General features: G+C 34.0%; 1 protein-coding gene across 4 annotated transcripts in view; it reads right to left on the reverse strand.

The window, feature by feature from the left end:
- The window catches only part of RFX3 (regulatory factor X3), a 132,441-nt gene that overhangs the window by 53,234 nt on the left and 65,968 nt on the right, over positions 1–13,239 (reverse strand). For 3 of the 4 annotated variants that reach the window (XM_068667949.1, XM_068667948.1, XM_068667947.1), the window contains 2 exons: positions 9,286–9,327; positions 6,521–6,618 (listed from right to left, as the gene is read on the reverse strand). In XM_068667949.1, the coding sequence (XP_068524050.1) occupies positions 6,521–6,618; positions 9,286–9,327 (140 nt within the window). The remainder of the gene's footprint in view (positions 1–6,520; positions 6,619–9,285; positions 9,328–13,239) is intronic. The other variant, XM_068667950.1, reaches the window with a different exon arrangement.

The raw sequence follows: 13,239 nt of genomic DNA on the forward strand, positions 1-13,239 counted from the left end.
TCCTGCCTGACCAACCTCATCTACTTCTATGACTGGATGACCCACCTGGTGGATGAGGGAAAGACTGCTGACACAGTCTACCTAGACTTTAGCAAGACCTTTGACATGGTCTCCCACAGTATTCTCCTGGAGAAACTGGCAGCCCATGGCTTGGACAGGCACACTCTTTGCTGGGTTAAAAACTGGCTGGACAGCCAGGCCCAGAGAGTGGTGGTGAACAGAGTGAAATCCAGCTGGTGACTGGGTCACCGGTGTTGTTCCCCAGGGATCGGTGTTGGGGCCCATCCTCTTTAATATCTTTATTGATGATTTAGTTGAAGGAATTGAGTGCACCCTCAGTAAGTTTGCAGATGACACCAAGTTGAGGGGAAGTGTCGATCTGCCAGAGGGTAGGACGGCTTCTGCAGAGGGACCTGGACAAGATGAATAGATGGGCAGGGGCCAGGTGGGATGAGGTTGAACGTGGCTAAGTGCCAGGTCCTGCACTTTGGCCACAACAACCCCATGCAGCACTACAGGCTTGGGACAGAGTGGCTGGAAAGCTGTGCAGAGAAAAAGGATCTGGGTATGCTGACTGATGCTCACCTGAACATGAGCCAGCAGCATGCCCAGGTGGCCAAGAAGGCCAACAGCATCCTGGCTTGTTCCAGGAATATAGGTATATACCAGGTATAACCAGCAAGACTAGGGAGGTGATCACCCCCCATACTCAGCTCTGGTGAGGCCATACTCAGGTACTGTGTTCATCTCTGGGCCCCTCACTACAAGAAGGACATCAAGGCCCTGGTACATGTCCAGAGAAGAGCTACGAAGCTGGTGAAGGGCCTGAAACACAAGTCCTGTGAGCAGCGGCTGAGGGCACGGGGGTTGTTTAGTCTGGAGAAGAGGAGGTGCAGGGGAGACCTTATTGCTCTCTACAACTACCTGAAAGGAAGGTGTGGGGAGATGAGGGTCTGCCTCTTCTTGCAGATAATTAGTGATAGGACTAGAGGGAATGGCCTCAAGTTGTGCCAGGGGAGGTTCAGGCTGGGAATGAGGAGACATTTCTTAGAAAGAATGGTTAGGCATGGAACAGGTTACCCAGGGAGGTGGTGGAGTCACTGTCCCTGGGGTTGTTCAAGGAAAGACTGTATGTAGTACTCAGGGACATGGTTTAGTGTGTAATAATGGTGGTAAGGGGATGGTTGTACTAGATGATCTTGGAAGTCTTTTCCAATCTTGATGATTCTATTACTCCATGATTCTTACATGAACAGAAGGCCTCATTGGAGCCAGTGCATTACTGCAGCCTCTGGAGAGTGTATCTGGAGGTTATGTCTCCTTACTCCCCAGAAAAAAATCTACTCCTGTAATCAGAATATTGATTCAAGGCATTTTAATAACAGATCAAATCCCAGTGAAGTCTTCCACAAAAGCTTTCTCAATTGGTCTAAAGACAGCCAGAGATAGAAGAACTAATTAAACTGTAAGTCATTGTTTCTTTCCATCAATCAAGTTAAATTGCCAAAATCAAAGTTTAAAACCTACATGTGTAATACATTTGTAACCAGAGAACTAAAATCCAAAGTAAGCAATTTGTTCCATAACAATGAATAAGTGACCTTCATTGATGATACCTAGTAAATTAAGATGCAAGATGGAAATCGAAATCACAGAAGAATGAATGAGGTGTATGTCCTGCTAGAAAATACATAAAATAGCTGCAAGTAGATCCATCACACTTTTCCAGGCATAGCAACTGTGGTGGTGATAACTGGCTCTAACCCTTTCTTAGATGAAAGTCATTGGCCACCGTATACACAATGGTAGTGGAAGGTTAAGCGTAACACCAGAGAAAAAAAGAGACTAGCAAGTACAAGAAAGATACTTAGGAAGCTAGTAATTTTAACTGCAGTCGTAATTCTCTGATCAGACAGTTATACTTCAATTAGAGTAATACTAAATTCTTGGTTTCACCCATAGTCTACAACTGTTGTAGTACAACAAATTGGTGAAGAATGACCAATTCAATTTGGATATAACAGCATTATCAATTCTTAGACAATGCCAGCAATTAAATCCTTCTTTGCCACACCAGAATTATCAGAAAAAAAATAAGTCTGGTTTTGGATTAATTAATTAGATTGCATACATTAGTAAATATTACAGTTTGAGTAGGAAAAAAGTTCATGCCTAGAAAAAGGGCCTCACTTGGCTTCTTAATCTATGTGCAATGACAATATACTTTCCCTATCTATTTTAAAACTCCAGGTAACCTGCACATCACAACAATGCATTTTTGCTTTAAGATAGAGTGACATGCTTGACAAGCAAAAGTGTTATTAACAAGACACAAAGGTAGATAACATCATTCAAATATTCTCATATTTTAAACAAAGTATGTGACAAGCTGCAGGTTACACCCCTTGTATCATCATTATGCCCACAATTATAATAAAACCAAATAGTGTTTAAGTGTAGACAAATCATTATATAAAATGCGTAGGAAGAACTGTGTTATATGAATACTACAGTTGCACCTGACAGACTGTGAAAGCCAACAAGCTTCCTATCATTAGAATCAAAAGAATCAGTAACTATTTTCTCCTAGATATTCAAAGCGCATCCTTTGTTGCTATCATATATGGGCTTAAATCAATGTTAGCACATGTTCTTTATTTTGAAATAAAGAACAACTCATTCACCAGACATACTGTAACTTTTTACTTCATTAATCCCTGTATAATAAATGAATGTCTTAATCCTTCACTATGTGTTGCAGACTTCTTATTCCACTGCAAAGGCAGAACTATGATTTGATAGATTATGCAGTATATCCTGTATATATTTTCAGTTAGAATTAAGACTTTGATTTAACATAGTCATAGAATAAATCAAATAAATAATCATATGAAAATAACCAAAAAGACAAAGTAGTGATCACTCTACTCAATCACATCATTTACAAACCAAAGTCTATTTTCTGAAAGTTAAATTGACAAATTCTAGAGTAGGAGTAAGGAGATAAATTGGATCTAATACACTTCTATCAATTTTTCAGGATCCAAGAGGCTTGTCTTTCACAGATTTCAGTATGATGGATAGAAAAGGATGAACTGCAATCTGAACACTTGCCTAAATATTTTTAGCAAAAGAAAGGCTGGCCCCTGTGTTTTCTATCGCAGCAAAACTCAACACAGTCTATGCCAGCTTTGTTTAGGGATGTAGTGAGCTTTCGATTCACTTCCAAAAACTTTCAAATGTCAATTCCACATTGATATAGCTCTCAATAAGCAAATCTAGTGGCAAAACAAGAAGAGGAGAAACAGATACGATTTTTTATTTTATTTTATATAAATCACGTAACTTATGTTAAAAACAGCAAATAGAAGAAGAATTCTTTATGCTCTGAAGGAAGCTAGCTACCAGCAACCTAGGGTCCCATTTCTGGCAAATGAATGGCATTTCAACATGTAGTATGTATACTCAATAACTTTAATTCATATCAACAACATTTTTCCATTCTTAATCTGCAGTATAAGAGTATAAGGGAAAATGAATTTCTCAAGAGACAGTCTTTAAAACTTCTGAATACAAACACAGACTCACAGACTGGCCCTATTCTCCACAGAAGAAGCCAAAATCTCTAGGCTAAAGTTCCTAAAAATTTTGGACCAGAAATCATATCACTGGCAAAGTCTTCTTCTGTGTGAGAGACAATCTGGATTAGGCTCGCTTGCTACGAAGAATGCTCTTATTGATTAGTGAGATTTTTTATTTCCGATTGACTGATTCTACAGAAACTAACAAAGGGATTCGGATATAGAAACACAATAAAATAAAAACATGGACACCCAAAAGTTCATACTGAGCAGTCAGTAACATTTTTTTTTTCTCCAAACACTGTAAGCATGTAGATCTCATACACTGCCAAAAATGCATGTGCCGACAGCTCATGTGAGAACAACCTTTATGTGGTATATCTGGGAGAAGCTAGTGACCATGGAATACTTCAAACCCGTAACTAAATCTAGTAGAAGTCTTGAACTCTCGTGTTTAAAAAGGAACAACAATGTGGTGGATTCATTCTTTTTAAAAACTTGTATAAAGGGACATACTTTCTTTGTCCCCTGAGAGTATATTACTCTCAGGGGAAGACACTTACTGAAACAATTTTGATCAGTATATAATATAAGTATATAATATATATATAATATTATAATAGTATATATAATATATATTATATACTTATATAATATATATTATATATATTATATACTTATATACTAATATATATAAGTATATAATATATATATACACATATATATATATATTATATATTATATATAAGTATATATATACTATATATATACTTATATTATATATAAGTATTATATATATATATATATATATATATATATATATATAAGTATATAATATTACAGGGCCTATCTTATAATATTTATAATTGGTTCTCAAATTACCCTTTATCACCTAGGAGAGAGGAAATACTCATCAACTTTTCTCTAGAAAAATTTTCCACATGATATCTTAGCTTATTCAAAGCTTGCTAGTGTTGAAATATGTTTATCTTAGTTTCATAGAAAACAAACAGTTACACTTTTGGAAACATACTGATCACATAAAAATCATTTAGTCACTAAAACAGTACAAGCTACATTGTACCAGCAAGCTCCTCCTTCTACCTATTTTTGAAGTCACAGTTGTTAGACTGTAAGCAATGTCTAGAGGAGTAAAATGTCTAGAGAAGAAACTGTAAGCAGCTATATCAGCAAAACTACAGCAACATAAATAAAAATGTGCAGTCTCCTGCATGAAACAGTTTTTCAGGGCTATTTATCCATTCACACCTTTTTAACACTTTTTTTTTTCCCCCCCAGCCACCCACTCATCCTGGATTTTTGTTAGGTTTGTCATAATTTTCTGCCTTCTGTCTTCTAGAATGTGGATACCACATTCTCAATACCTTCCACCAGTACTCTATCTAAAATTAACAGCCACTGCCTAATTGACCCCAGTCCAGATTTTAGCATAGATTTTTTGTCTTTCACTTACTGCTATTAGTTGTACTGTTTGACAATTTTATTATAGCATTCAATAATTTAACATCTCAACAGAATAAAACATTTTTATATAAAAAAATAATAATCTAGAAACTCAGAAAAAGTTTAAACTGCAGCAAAACACGCATTCCTAATGCCACTGCTCAGATTTAAGTTTCCAGCTGAAAGTGTTGAAGTGCTAGAACTTTTAGAAGAACAGCTAATTAACATGTAGGAAAATCAGGATGTTTTCCTTTATTTCAACAGCTGAATGTCCTCAACTAAAATGCCTTCAATTTTCAAAAACAATGTAAGCCAAGCAAATTAGCTCCAAGAAAATTAGCTTTCTTCACAGAAAATGGAAAACCTAAATGCTTACAGTTTAACAGTCGTATGAGTGACTTTCAGTTGTGATAGCTTAAACTAGATAACAGTCAACACTCATTCTTAATAACTGGAAAGTCTAATGCATATTTAAAACATTGTTTAGGATTTACGAGTGAGAAAAAAGCAGACAAGATAGTAACAGTAGTGATTGACCAAAGCAGGCTGCTAGTGTTAACATCAGAAGTCTCTGAATCAAATTACATTGCTCTTTTGAATCATTTCTGGATTAGCATCAACATATACTAAAAACAGTAAATAAGCTTTCTAAATTATTTTTGTTTCCTCTTCAATCCAGTAACATACCAAAAATAGAAAAAGGCAGGTAAGTGAAAAAGACAGGTAGGGAAGCTCCTTCCCAAGCAACATGATCTTATTTTAAACTAACTTCAGAGCTGGCCCTGCTCCAAACCACCGATTAGACTAGATAACCTCCAGAGGTCCCACCAAACCTAGATTATCATTCTATGTTTCTAAACTTGTGTGTCGAAGAAAGGAATGTGATGTTGAAAAAGCACATTCAGGGAAAAGCAGGAAATGCACGATAATGGCCACAAAAGAGGCTAGAGAAGCAGCAAAAGAAGATAGCATTACTCTCTTTCCTCTGCCTCTCCTCATTCTTTTGGATTTTTTTTTCTAAATCATTTTATTAAACAAAGGAATGAATTACATTATTACTTTCTCTGAATAATAACTGCAGCCATTGAAGCTTTTTATGGATTTTCCACTACAATTGCAGCAAGGAAGACTGAAGGCCTATGAGAAGATAACACTACCACGAAGTTACACAGCACTTCCTATGAATAGAACTTACTCATAAACCTAAAAGGTGCTTCTTCAAAGAGCACTATGCTGTACACATGTAACTTCATTTAAGTCCAACTAAAACAATCACAACAATTCTTTTCACACAACAATTATACCTTTATAAACAGTGAATTTAGCTTTTCATACAAAAACTATTTCAAATGATAATAGCAAAAATTTTGATTCAACGTTTTTTTTTCTTCCAACAGTTGTTGGTAGAATCTTACTGAAAATATACATTTAACTTCACATTTTAATAAACAAATTCTAATCATTTGCCAACTTACATAGCTCCATTAGTGTAGACTGTGTCACTTCCTTCCACATACTGAACCTGGGCTGGGTAGACATGCTGTACCTGTTGCACAGTCTGCACTTGCTGCACCTGAAAACAAGAACACCCTAAAATTGGGATGCTGTCATAAAAAGACTGAAGAATTACATTTACTAAGTATCCTCTGTCTATATTTATGCCTTTTCTTATTTCATTTTAACCATGAATAACAGAAGCCTTAATATACTTAATGTACCGTAACACACAGCTTAAATGTGCTACAATAAATTTAGAAATATAGGTTTACAACAAAATTATTTAGGTCTTGTTCAACTGGGGTTAAACTAAAGTGGTTCAAGTTTTTTTTTCTAGTAATGTTTTTAACCCAAAGGTACAATTACAAATCAAGAACCCCAGTGTGTCACCCTCTTTCCAGAATACCAGCAGCTATAAGATGCTCCAAGAAAAACTTTTTATAATGCCAATGAGTTAAACAAGAAGCACTATGGCATTTTCATCTATATTGCTGAGAATGTATGCCTGCCTTGCAAGAGTGTATCACTGGCCACAAGACAATTCCTTTGACTCATATACTATGTGTAGCAGTTCAAGGTCATGAAAATTTCCTGTCCAGTCTTTTTTTTTTTTTCTTCTGCAACAGAGATAAAGAAACCCTTATTTTACACATGATATTGTCCAAAGAAGCCATATTTCAGCAGTCCTAAAGCTAAAAGAAGCAAAAGGATTTAGAGACTTCTTAGACTAGCACAATATTACCCTAGAACTGAATCAAGAAAGTGACAATGCACATATTTATTCAATAGATTTAATATAAACTACACGTGAATGACTGCTATTTTTCTTGGATACTTTGTTATGAGGCAGCTTTAGCTTGATCCAGATGTTCCTAAGAACAGCAAACAACATAATCCCAGATCAAACTGCATCTCTTACATTTGATGGATCATCTCTAAGAGCTCTTTGAGAATATCTTCATTGTCATACCTTCACCCCACTATATTCTAAAGGTTTATTTAAATAAACACAATTCTCCTAGTCTTTTATAGTATTGCCTCGGACTGTAAGGACAACCTAGCTTTTGCACAGAAAACTTTTCTTAGGTTGATATTAAAATTAAAATTCTGAAAACAAATGCAACAGTGTTTTGAATCCAGCTTTACTAGCATGATAGCAATGGTGTGATACAATATGATGGTTAAACTATCTATTAAAAGGCACATTTTTCTGACTTGCTACGTAAGTCATTTGCGTAAGTCTAAATACGTAAGTCTAAAGTAAGTCTAAATTGGCACAAATTCCTGAAATATGATTTACCCACTTCCAAAAAAAATAATAAAGACTTAAAAAAAATAAATAAATAAAGACTATAAAGGTATTTCTAATTATTATTCTAATTATTAAGATAAAGTGTATATATGACTCTAAAAGTATTGACTCTAAAAGTATTTCTTCTCCTCGGGTGACTCTAGTTCTATGATGACCTGTAATCAATGGGAAAGGAAGAGTCACTGTTCAGCAGAGCACTGAACTGATCTACTTAACCTATACAGAGAGAAAACATCTTTAAAACAGACTTTGTTCTTAAAACCAGTAATTTGTCACCTGCCATGTAACAGCTTAGTTCCATTTTCTGTCCCAGTAGTACACCAGTGGAAACACTGGGGAAATGATGCAATTATCAACATGCTTCTGTCCAACCTCTCTGAAAAATCCCTTTTTTCCCTGCTCACATGCAGTGAATATGGCTTACTCCCTATTTATATTAAAAAACAAACAAACAAACAAAAAAACAAACATTGTGTTTTATTAATAAAGGGAATTGATTTTTTTCCTAAAACCTCCAAATGGTTAAACTGGAACTTACTATACATATAAATGCAAGGTTAAAAACTTCCTGCCAGTAAATGCAGGTCACGTTCCCATTCTGTACAAGCTATTATGGTCTTCTTATAAGAATATAATACTCTTGGATGCAGGCTGCTACCATTTCATAAACAGTGCAACACCTGTAACATGGATCTGAGAGGAGACTGCAGGAAGGAAATGGTATAGCGTGTATCAAAGCTCAGACTGAAAAATTTCAAAACATACTTAATTTCTGATTTGGAATGACAAAACACCTGTTTCATTTTCCACAGGGAAAAAAAAAAGTTTAAAAGAAAGTTTTCATTGAATAGTTTCAAATTTTCACCAATTTTTACATATATTATCTATGGGACTAATATGCAGTACTGCCAGAAATATAACTTTATGCAAATAAAACAACATTTTTTAAATTGGCATTTAAGAATGGTTAAAGTGCAGGGCTAATAAGAACATCTAATCTTCATTTGTAGATCAAATTGTTTTTCTTTTAAATTTTAATAATGAAGCTCAATAATAAAGCCAGATTATAAAAAAGAGTTACTTCGCTTCAGGTTCTCCAAAACTCAGTACTGCTAAAGTTAAATTGATTCTGGTGCTGAAATCTTTAGTGACTACACCGTATTGCACTGTACATACCTCTGACTTTCTCTACCTCAAGGCTTTTAAATATTTTTCCTGCCAAGGAATATCAAACAAGTGACCTTTAGAGTAGCTTTGCATTTGAAAATTTTGCCATGCTGAAACTCTTTGACATGTAGTAACTTAAATTCTACTTTTATTTCCCATTTTACTTCATTTTGGGAAAAATGTTTTCATTAGAGTTATATTAGTTTAAGTGCCTGTGGATTTTTTTGTTTAATCTTCAGGGACAGGAAGAAATCAAGTGCATACCTGTACTCTCCATGAGCACACCATTATCTGAGAAGAATTTAGCTATGAAGAAACAAAATACCACAGGAAAAAAAAATCAATTTTTATGTAAATTGTAAAAATCGTTTTGTCTTCTATTTATCATTTTCCTTGCACATTTTATTAAACTAGTTACGGAATTGCATTAGATACATTCATTAGCTTTGGGGCAGAACAGAAATTGAAGACCACTGAGAGAACATTGAACAGATACCTAAACCAAAATAGACTACTTGCATAAAAACAAAGAAACAAAAAAACAGACAACACACACACAAAAAGCTTCCCAATAATTTAATTAAATGATTAAGGCTGAAAACAGAAAATACAATGAAACATTTATTACAAAGCAACAGTACTCAAGTTCAAAAATTCTATGTTTGTGGGGTTGACTGGTGAACTAGTCATGGGAATTGTTATTGTCTGGCCAGAAAACAGAAAATTAACTGGCTGGCATAGGAAATAATGAGTTAAATAGGGTCAAACAGAAGATCATTCATTCCTCTTGCTTCAGTGATTCTATCCTGAAATAACTGGAACAGGATTAGAAGTAAGCAGCTGAAATGTTCCAGGAGAACAAGAGGAGAATGAAAACTTATTTTGATATACATGTGTAATTATAATCACTAGTTAAAGAAAAAAAAAAAAAGAAAATTAGATTGTTAATGACACTACCTCAAAGGAGCAAATGAGGGACTAAGTCATACTGTATCTATGAGAGTTTGTCAACAAAGGAAATTGAATAAAAGCACATGGAAATACAGAAAATACTTTTAAGCATAAAAGCAAAATTTAAGAGAAAATTCTGATTTGAAATTTGATGATGTTCAAAGCACTAGTAATCAAAGAGTAGAAAAATACAGTAAAACATATAAGGATTTTTAAACCACATTTAAAAGAGAACACATAATTATTCATGGTGCCTATGCAAAATAGTTGTATATGCATCTTCTGTCCTCATATATAAAAATAATGTTTCTACTTTCATTAGTATGGATTACTTTTGGCAAGCAATATATAAATAGCATATGCTGTAATATTCTAAGCACATTCATATTTATATAATGCTTAATGTCAGCTCGTGATTATGTTTTTCATATGCCAGGCATGATTTTGCATTGAGACTAATTTTGATTACCAGAATTCTGCATCTTCATTTTAATGATACAATTCTTTCTAAAGGTGATGGCTGTGGTGTTTTTTGACTACACGAATTGCTTTGTTCAACTTCTGATGCATTGATACACCTTTGTAAAACAGATTATATGATTATTTTTAGTTTTATTTCTCCAATCTTTCTACTGTGCATAACATAAACTACTAAATGCAGATAATTTTTAATCTTCAGAAACTTTCTGCTCTGTTAGGGCACTTGTTGAAAAAACAATGATAGATTACTGAAAAATCCCCCTATCTGAGGAAGCCTGAGAAATTTCTCAGGCTATTAAGACAGTTTAATTACACTCCCAACATTTTGGTCTTAACCTTGTTGCTTTTTGCTTACACATGTGTATGTTTGTCCTCTCACCATTCCCCTCCATTCCATCTCAAGAGTGACAGTTGCTGTGCTGCATATAAATAACTACCACCATTGCAATGTTTATCAGAAGGGAATCCTAGGTTTTCATTAATGGTATCTGTGTTTTTTTTTTTCCTTTCTGTTTTGAAGTACCACAGCAGAGTTTTATGAAAGCCACATATATACTAGCTATATGCAAATTAGGGATTTGTTTAGTTGAAAGTATCAGGGGGTACTCTTTTGTTGTTTGCTGAAAAGACAGGATGCTTCAATACAACACAGCTGTAAGAGAAAGGCTTTCATTACACCCTTTCACTAATCCAGTTGGTTCTTCTTCTGCGCAAAAAAAAAGTTAATTTGGAAAGATATAGCATACATTTTGTGGGCAATGAAAACACTGATACCATGAAAATAACCTCAAATTCATACAGGCATGAGATGTCATTTAAGTATGGTGTACAAACAGCAAAACAAATGTCAAAAATAAAGATCTCAAAGGAAAAAATGAAATATTATACACAGCTTTAATATTAATTAAAAATTAATCTAAAATGGTCTTATTCAGTAAAAAGTGTTAATAAATTACTATAAACATAAAAAGAGAAAAGATTCAGCTTACACCAAACTGCTGTATATACACAAATACATATTATAGTAACTTAGAATTTGCTAAATTTCTTAGAATTTGCTAAATTTCTTAGAATTTGCTAAATTCAAATTCAATATTATTTTTGTAAATTATATTGTATTATACTGTAAATTATAAGACTATAAAATGAATGTGAATATTCACATATTTTGTGGATACCACTGGCATTATTATCAAGTATGTCTTTTATAAGCCATGCAAAAAAAAAAAAAAAAAGAATTGAATATTGTATATAGCATTCACCTAAAACTTTCCCTCACACTTTCAACATTGGTAACTTGGAACATGCAAAAATAATAAGGCCTCTATCTCCCATCTAAATAATGACATAATCAAAGTAGTGTTTGTTTCTCCTGATTTTCTTTAGGCAAATTGACATGCTCCTAATGAGTATACCTAATGCCGAATATTTAGGCAAATGCAACCCATACACAGAGAATTCTTCAGGGCAGATCACACCTACACAAGATCTTCTCTACACAACGACTGTTTCAATGTTTGAAATTCTTTTTTTCCCCCCTTCACCTTACAGCTGAAAGTACCTATCCCACCCGCATTCTTCATCACATTTCTCAATGGCATAGCATGCTCACATCTTCACTCTTCTGTTTCTCCTCACCATACATCCACATCTTTTAAAATTCCTAATGTTTTCTCAATAATTCTATAATCTATTTTCTTTCTCTATATGTATGTATCTCCCACACACCATGTTTTACTCACTGCAATACTGTCTATATTGACTGGTCTAACATTCTCATTGCCTATTCAATGCCTGCAAAATTTTGCAAAACTCCTCTTCCTTGGCTGTGTTGATCCACTTAGCTTTTCTTTCTGAAACATTATGTTGATCCCTACTGGCAGAGTTGGAGGCAACTGGAAAAGTATAGTCTAATATTACCATGAGGAAAAATAATCCAAAATACTGATAGAGTACTGAATGCAATGAAAACTCAGAAAGCAGTAGTACTAAAGAAGACGTAACAGTTGATCAAGGAGAGTTTTCCAAACTTGCATACCACCACCACAACAACAATGGTAATAATAATAATAATTAGTTCTCATTAAGGCCTAGTAAGGCCAAAACAATAAAACAATCCACTCCTTGGCTTCTGTCTTTTGACATGAATATTATATTGATAAACCGGAATAACTTCAGAAAAGATACAAATAGGTGACAGAGATAAACGTGTTAATTATGTAGGAAAATAAAGAGCCAAATCTATCATACAAGTTTTCAGAAAAGTAGCAGTTTTACACAACAAAAAATTATAAATACTGAAGCTATATGCATTGTCCATTTTCTTATGAAAAAAATACAACAGAAATGCATAGAAGATTCCATCCTTACACTTAATCAATTTAATGATTAGAACTAAAATACTATAAAGTATCCTGTATGCCACTAAATGATTTTCAATCTTCAATCCATCACAGTGATCAGTATTCACATGGATCAAATTCAATATGTAAATTAGCCCACCATATATTTAACATATTTGCTTAAATAAACAACTGTGTAGAACTACCAAATTGTTGTATTTTATCTGAAAAGCAGAAATACAGCAATAACAAAGAATAAATCACATAAGCTGCAACCAACAAATATGTGTCATCATATGAGAACATAAAAACACGTCAAGTTATCCAGATCATATTTTATAAGGAAAAAAAGTCCTGTACTTTACCGTGCTTAAAAAATAATTAGCCAGACAAAATCTCCTACAAAGGTTTTCTGAGTTGAAGCATCACTGAAGCATCAATTAAA

The sequence above is a fragment of the Anas acuta genome, chromosome Z, assembly GCF_963932015.1.
Source record: "Anas acuta chromosome Z, bAnaAcu1.1, whole genome shotgun sequence".
NCBI classification, from domain to species: Eukaryota; Metazoa; Chordata; class Aves; order Anseriformes; family Anatidae; genus Anas; species Anas acuta.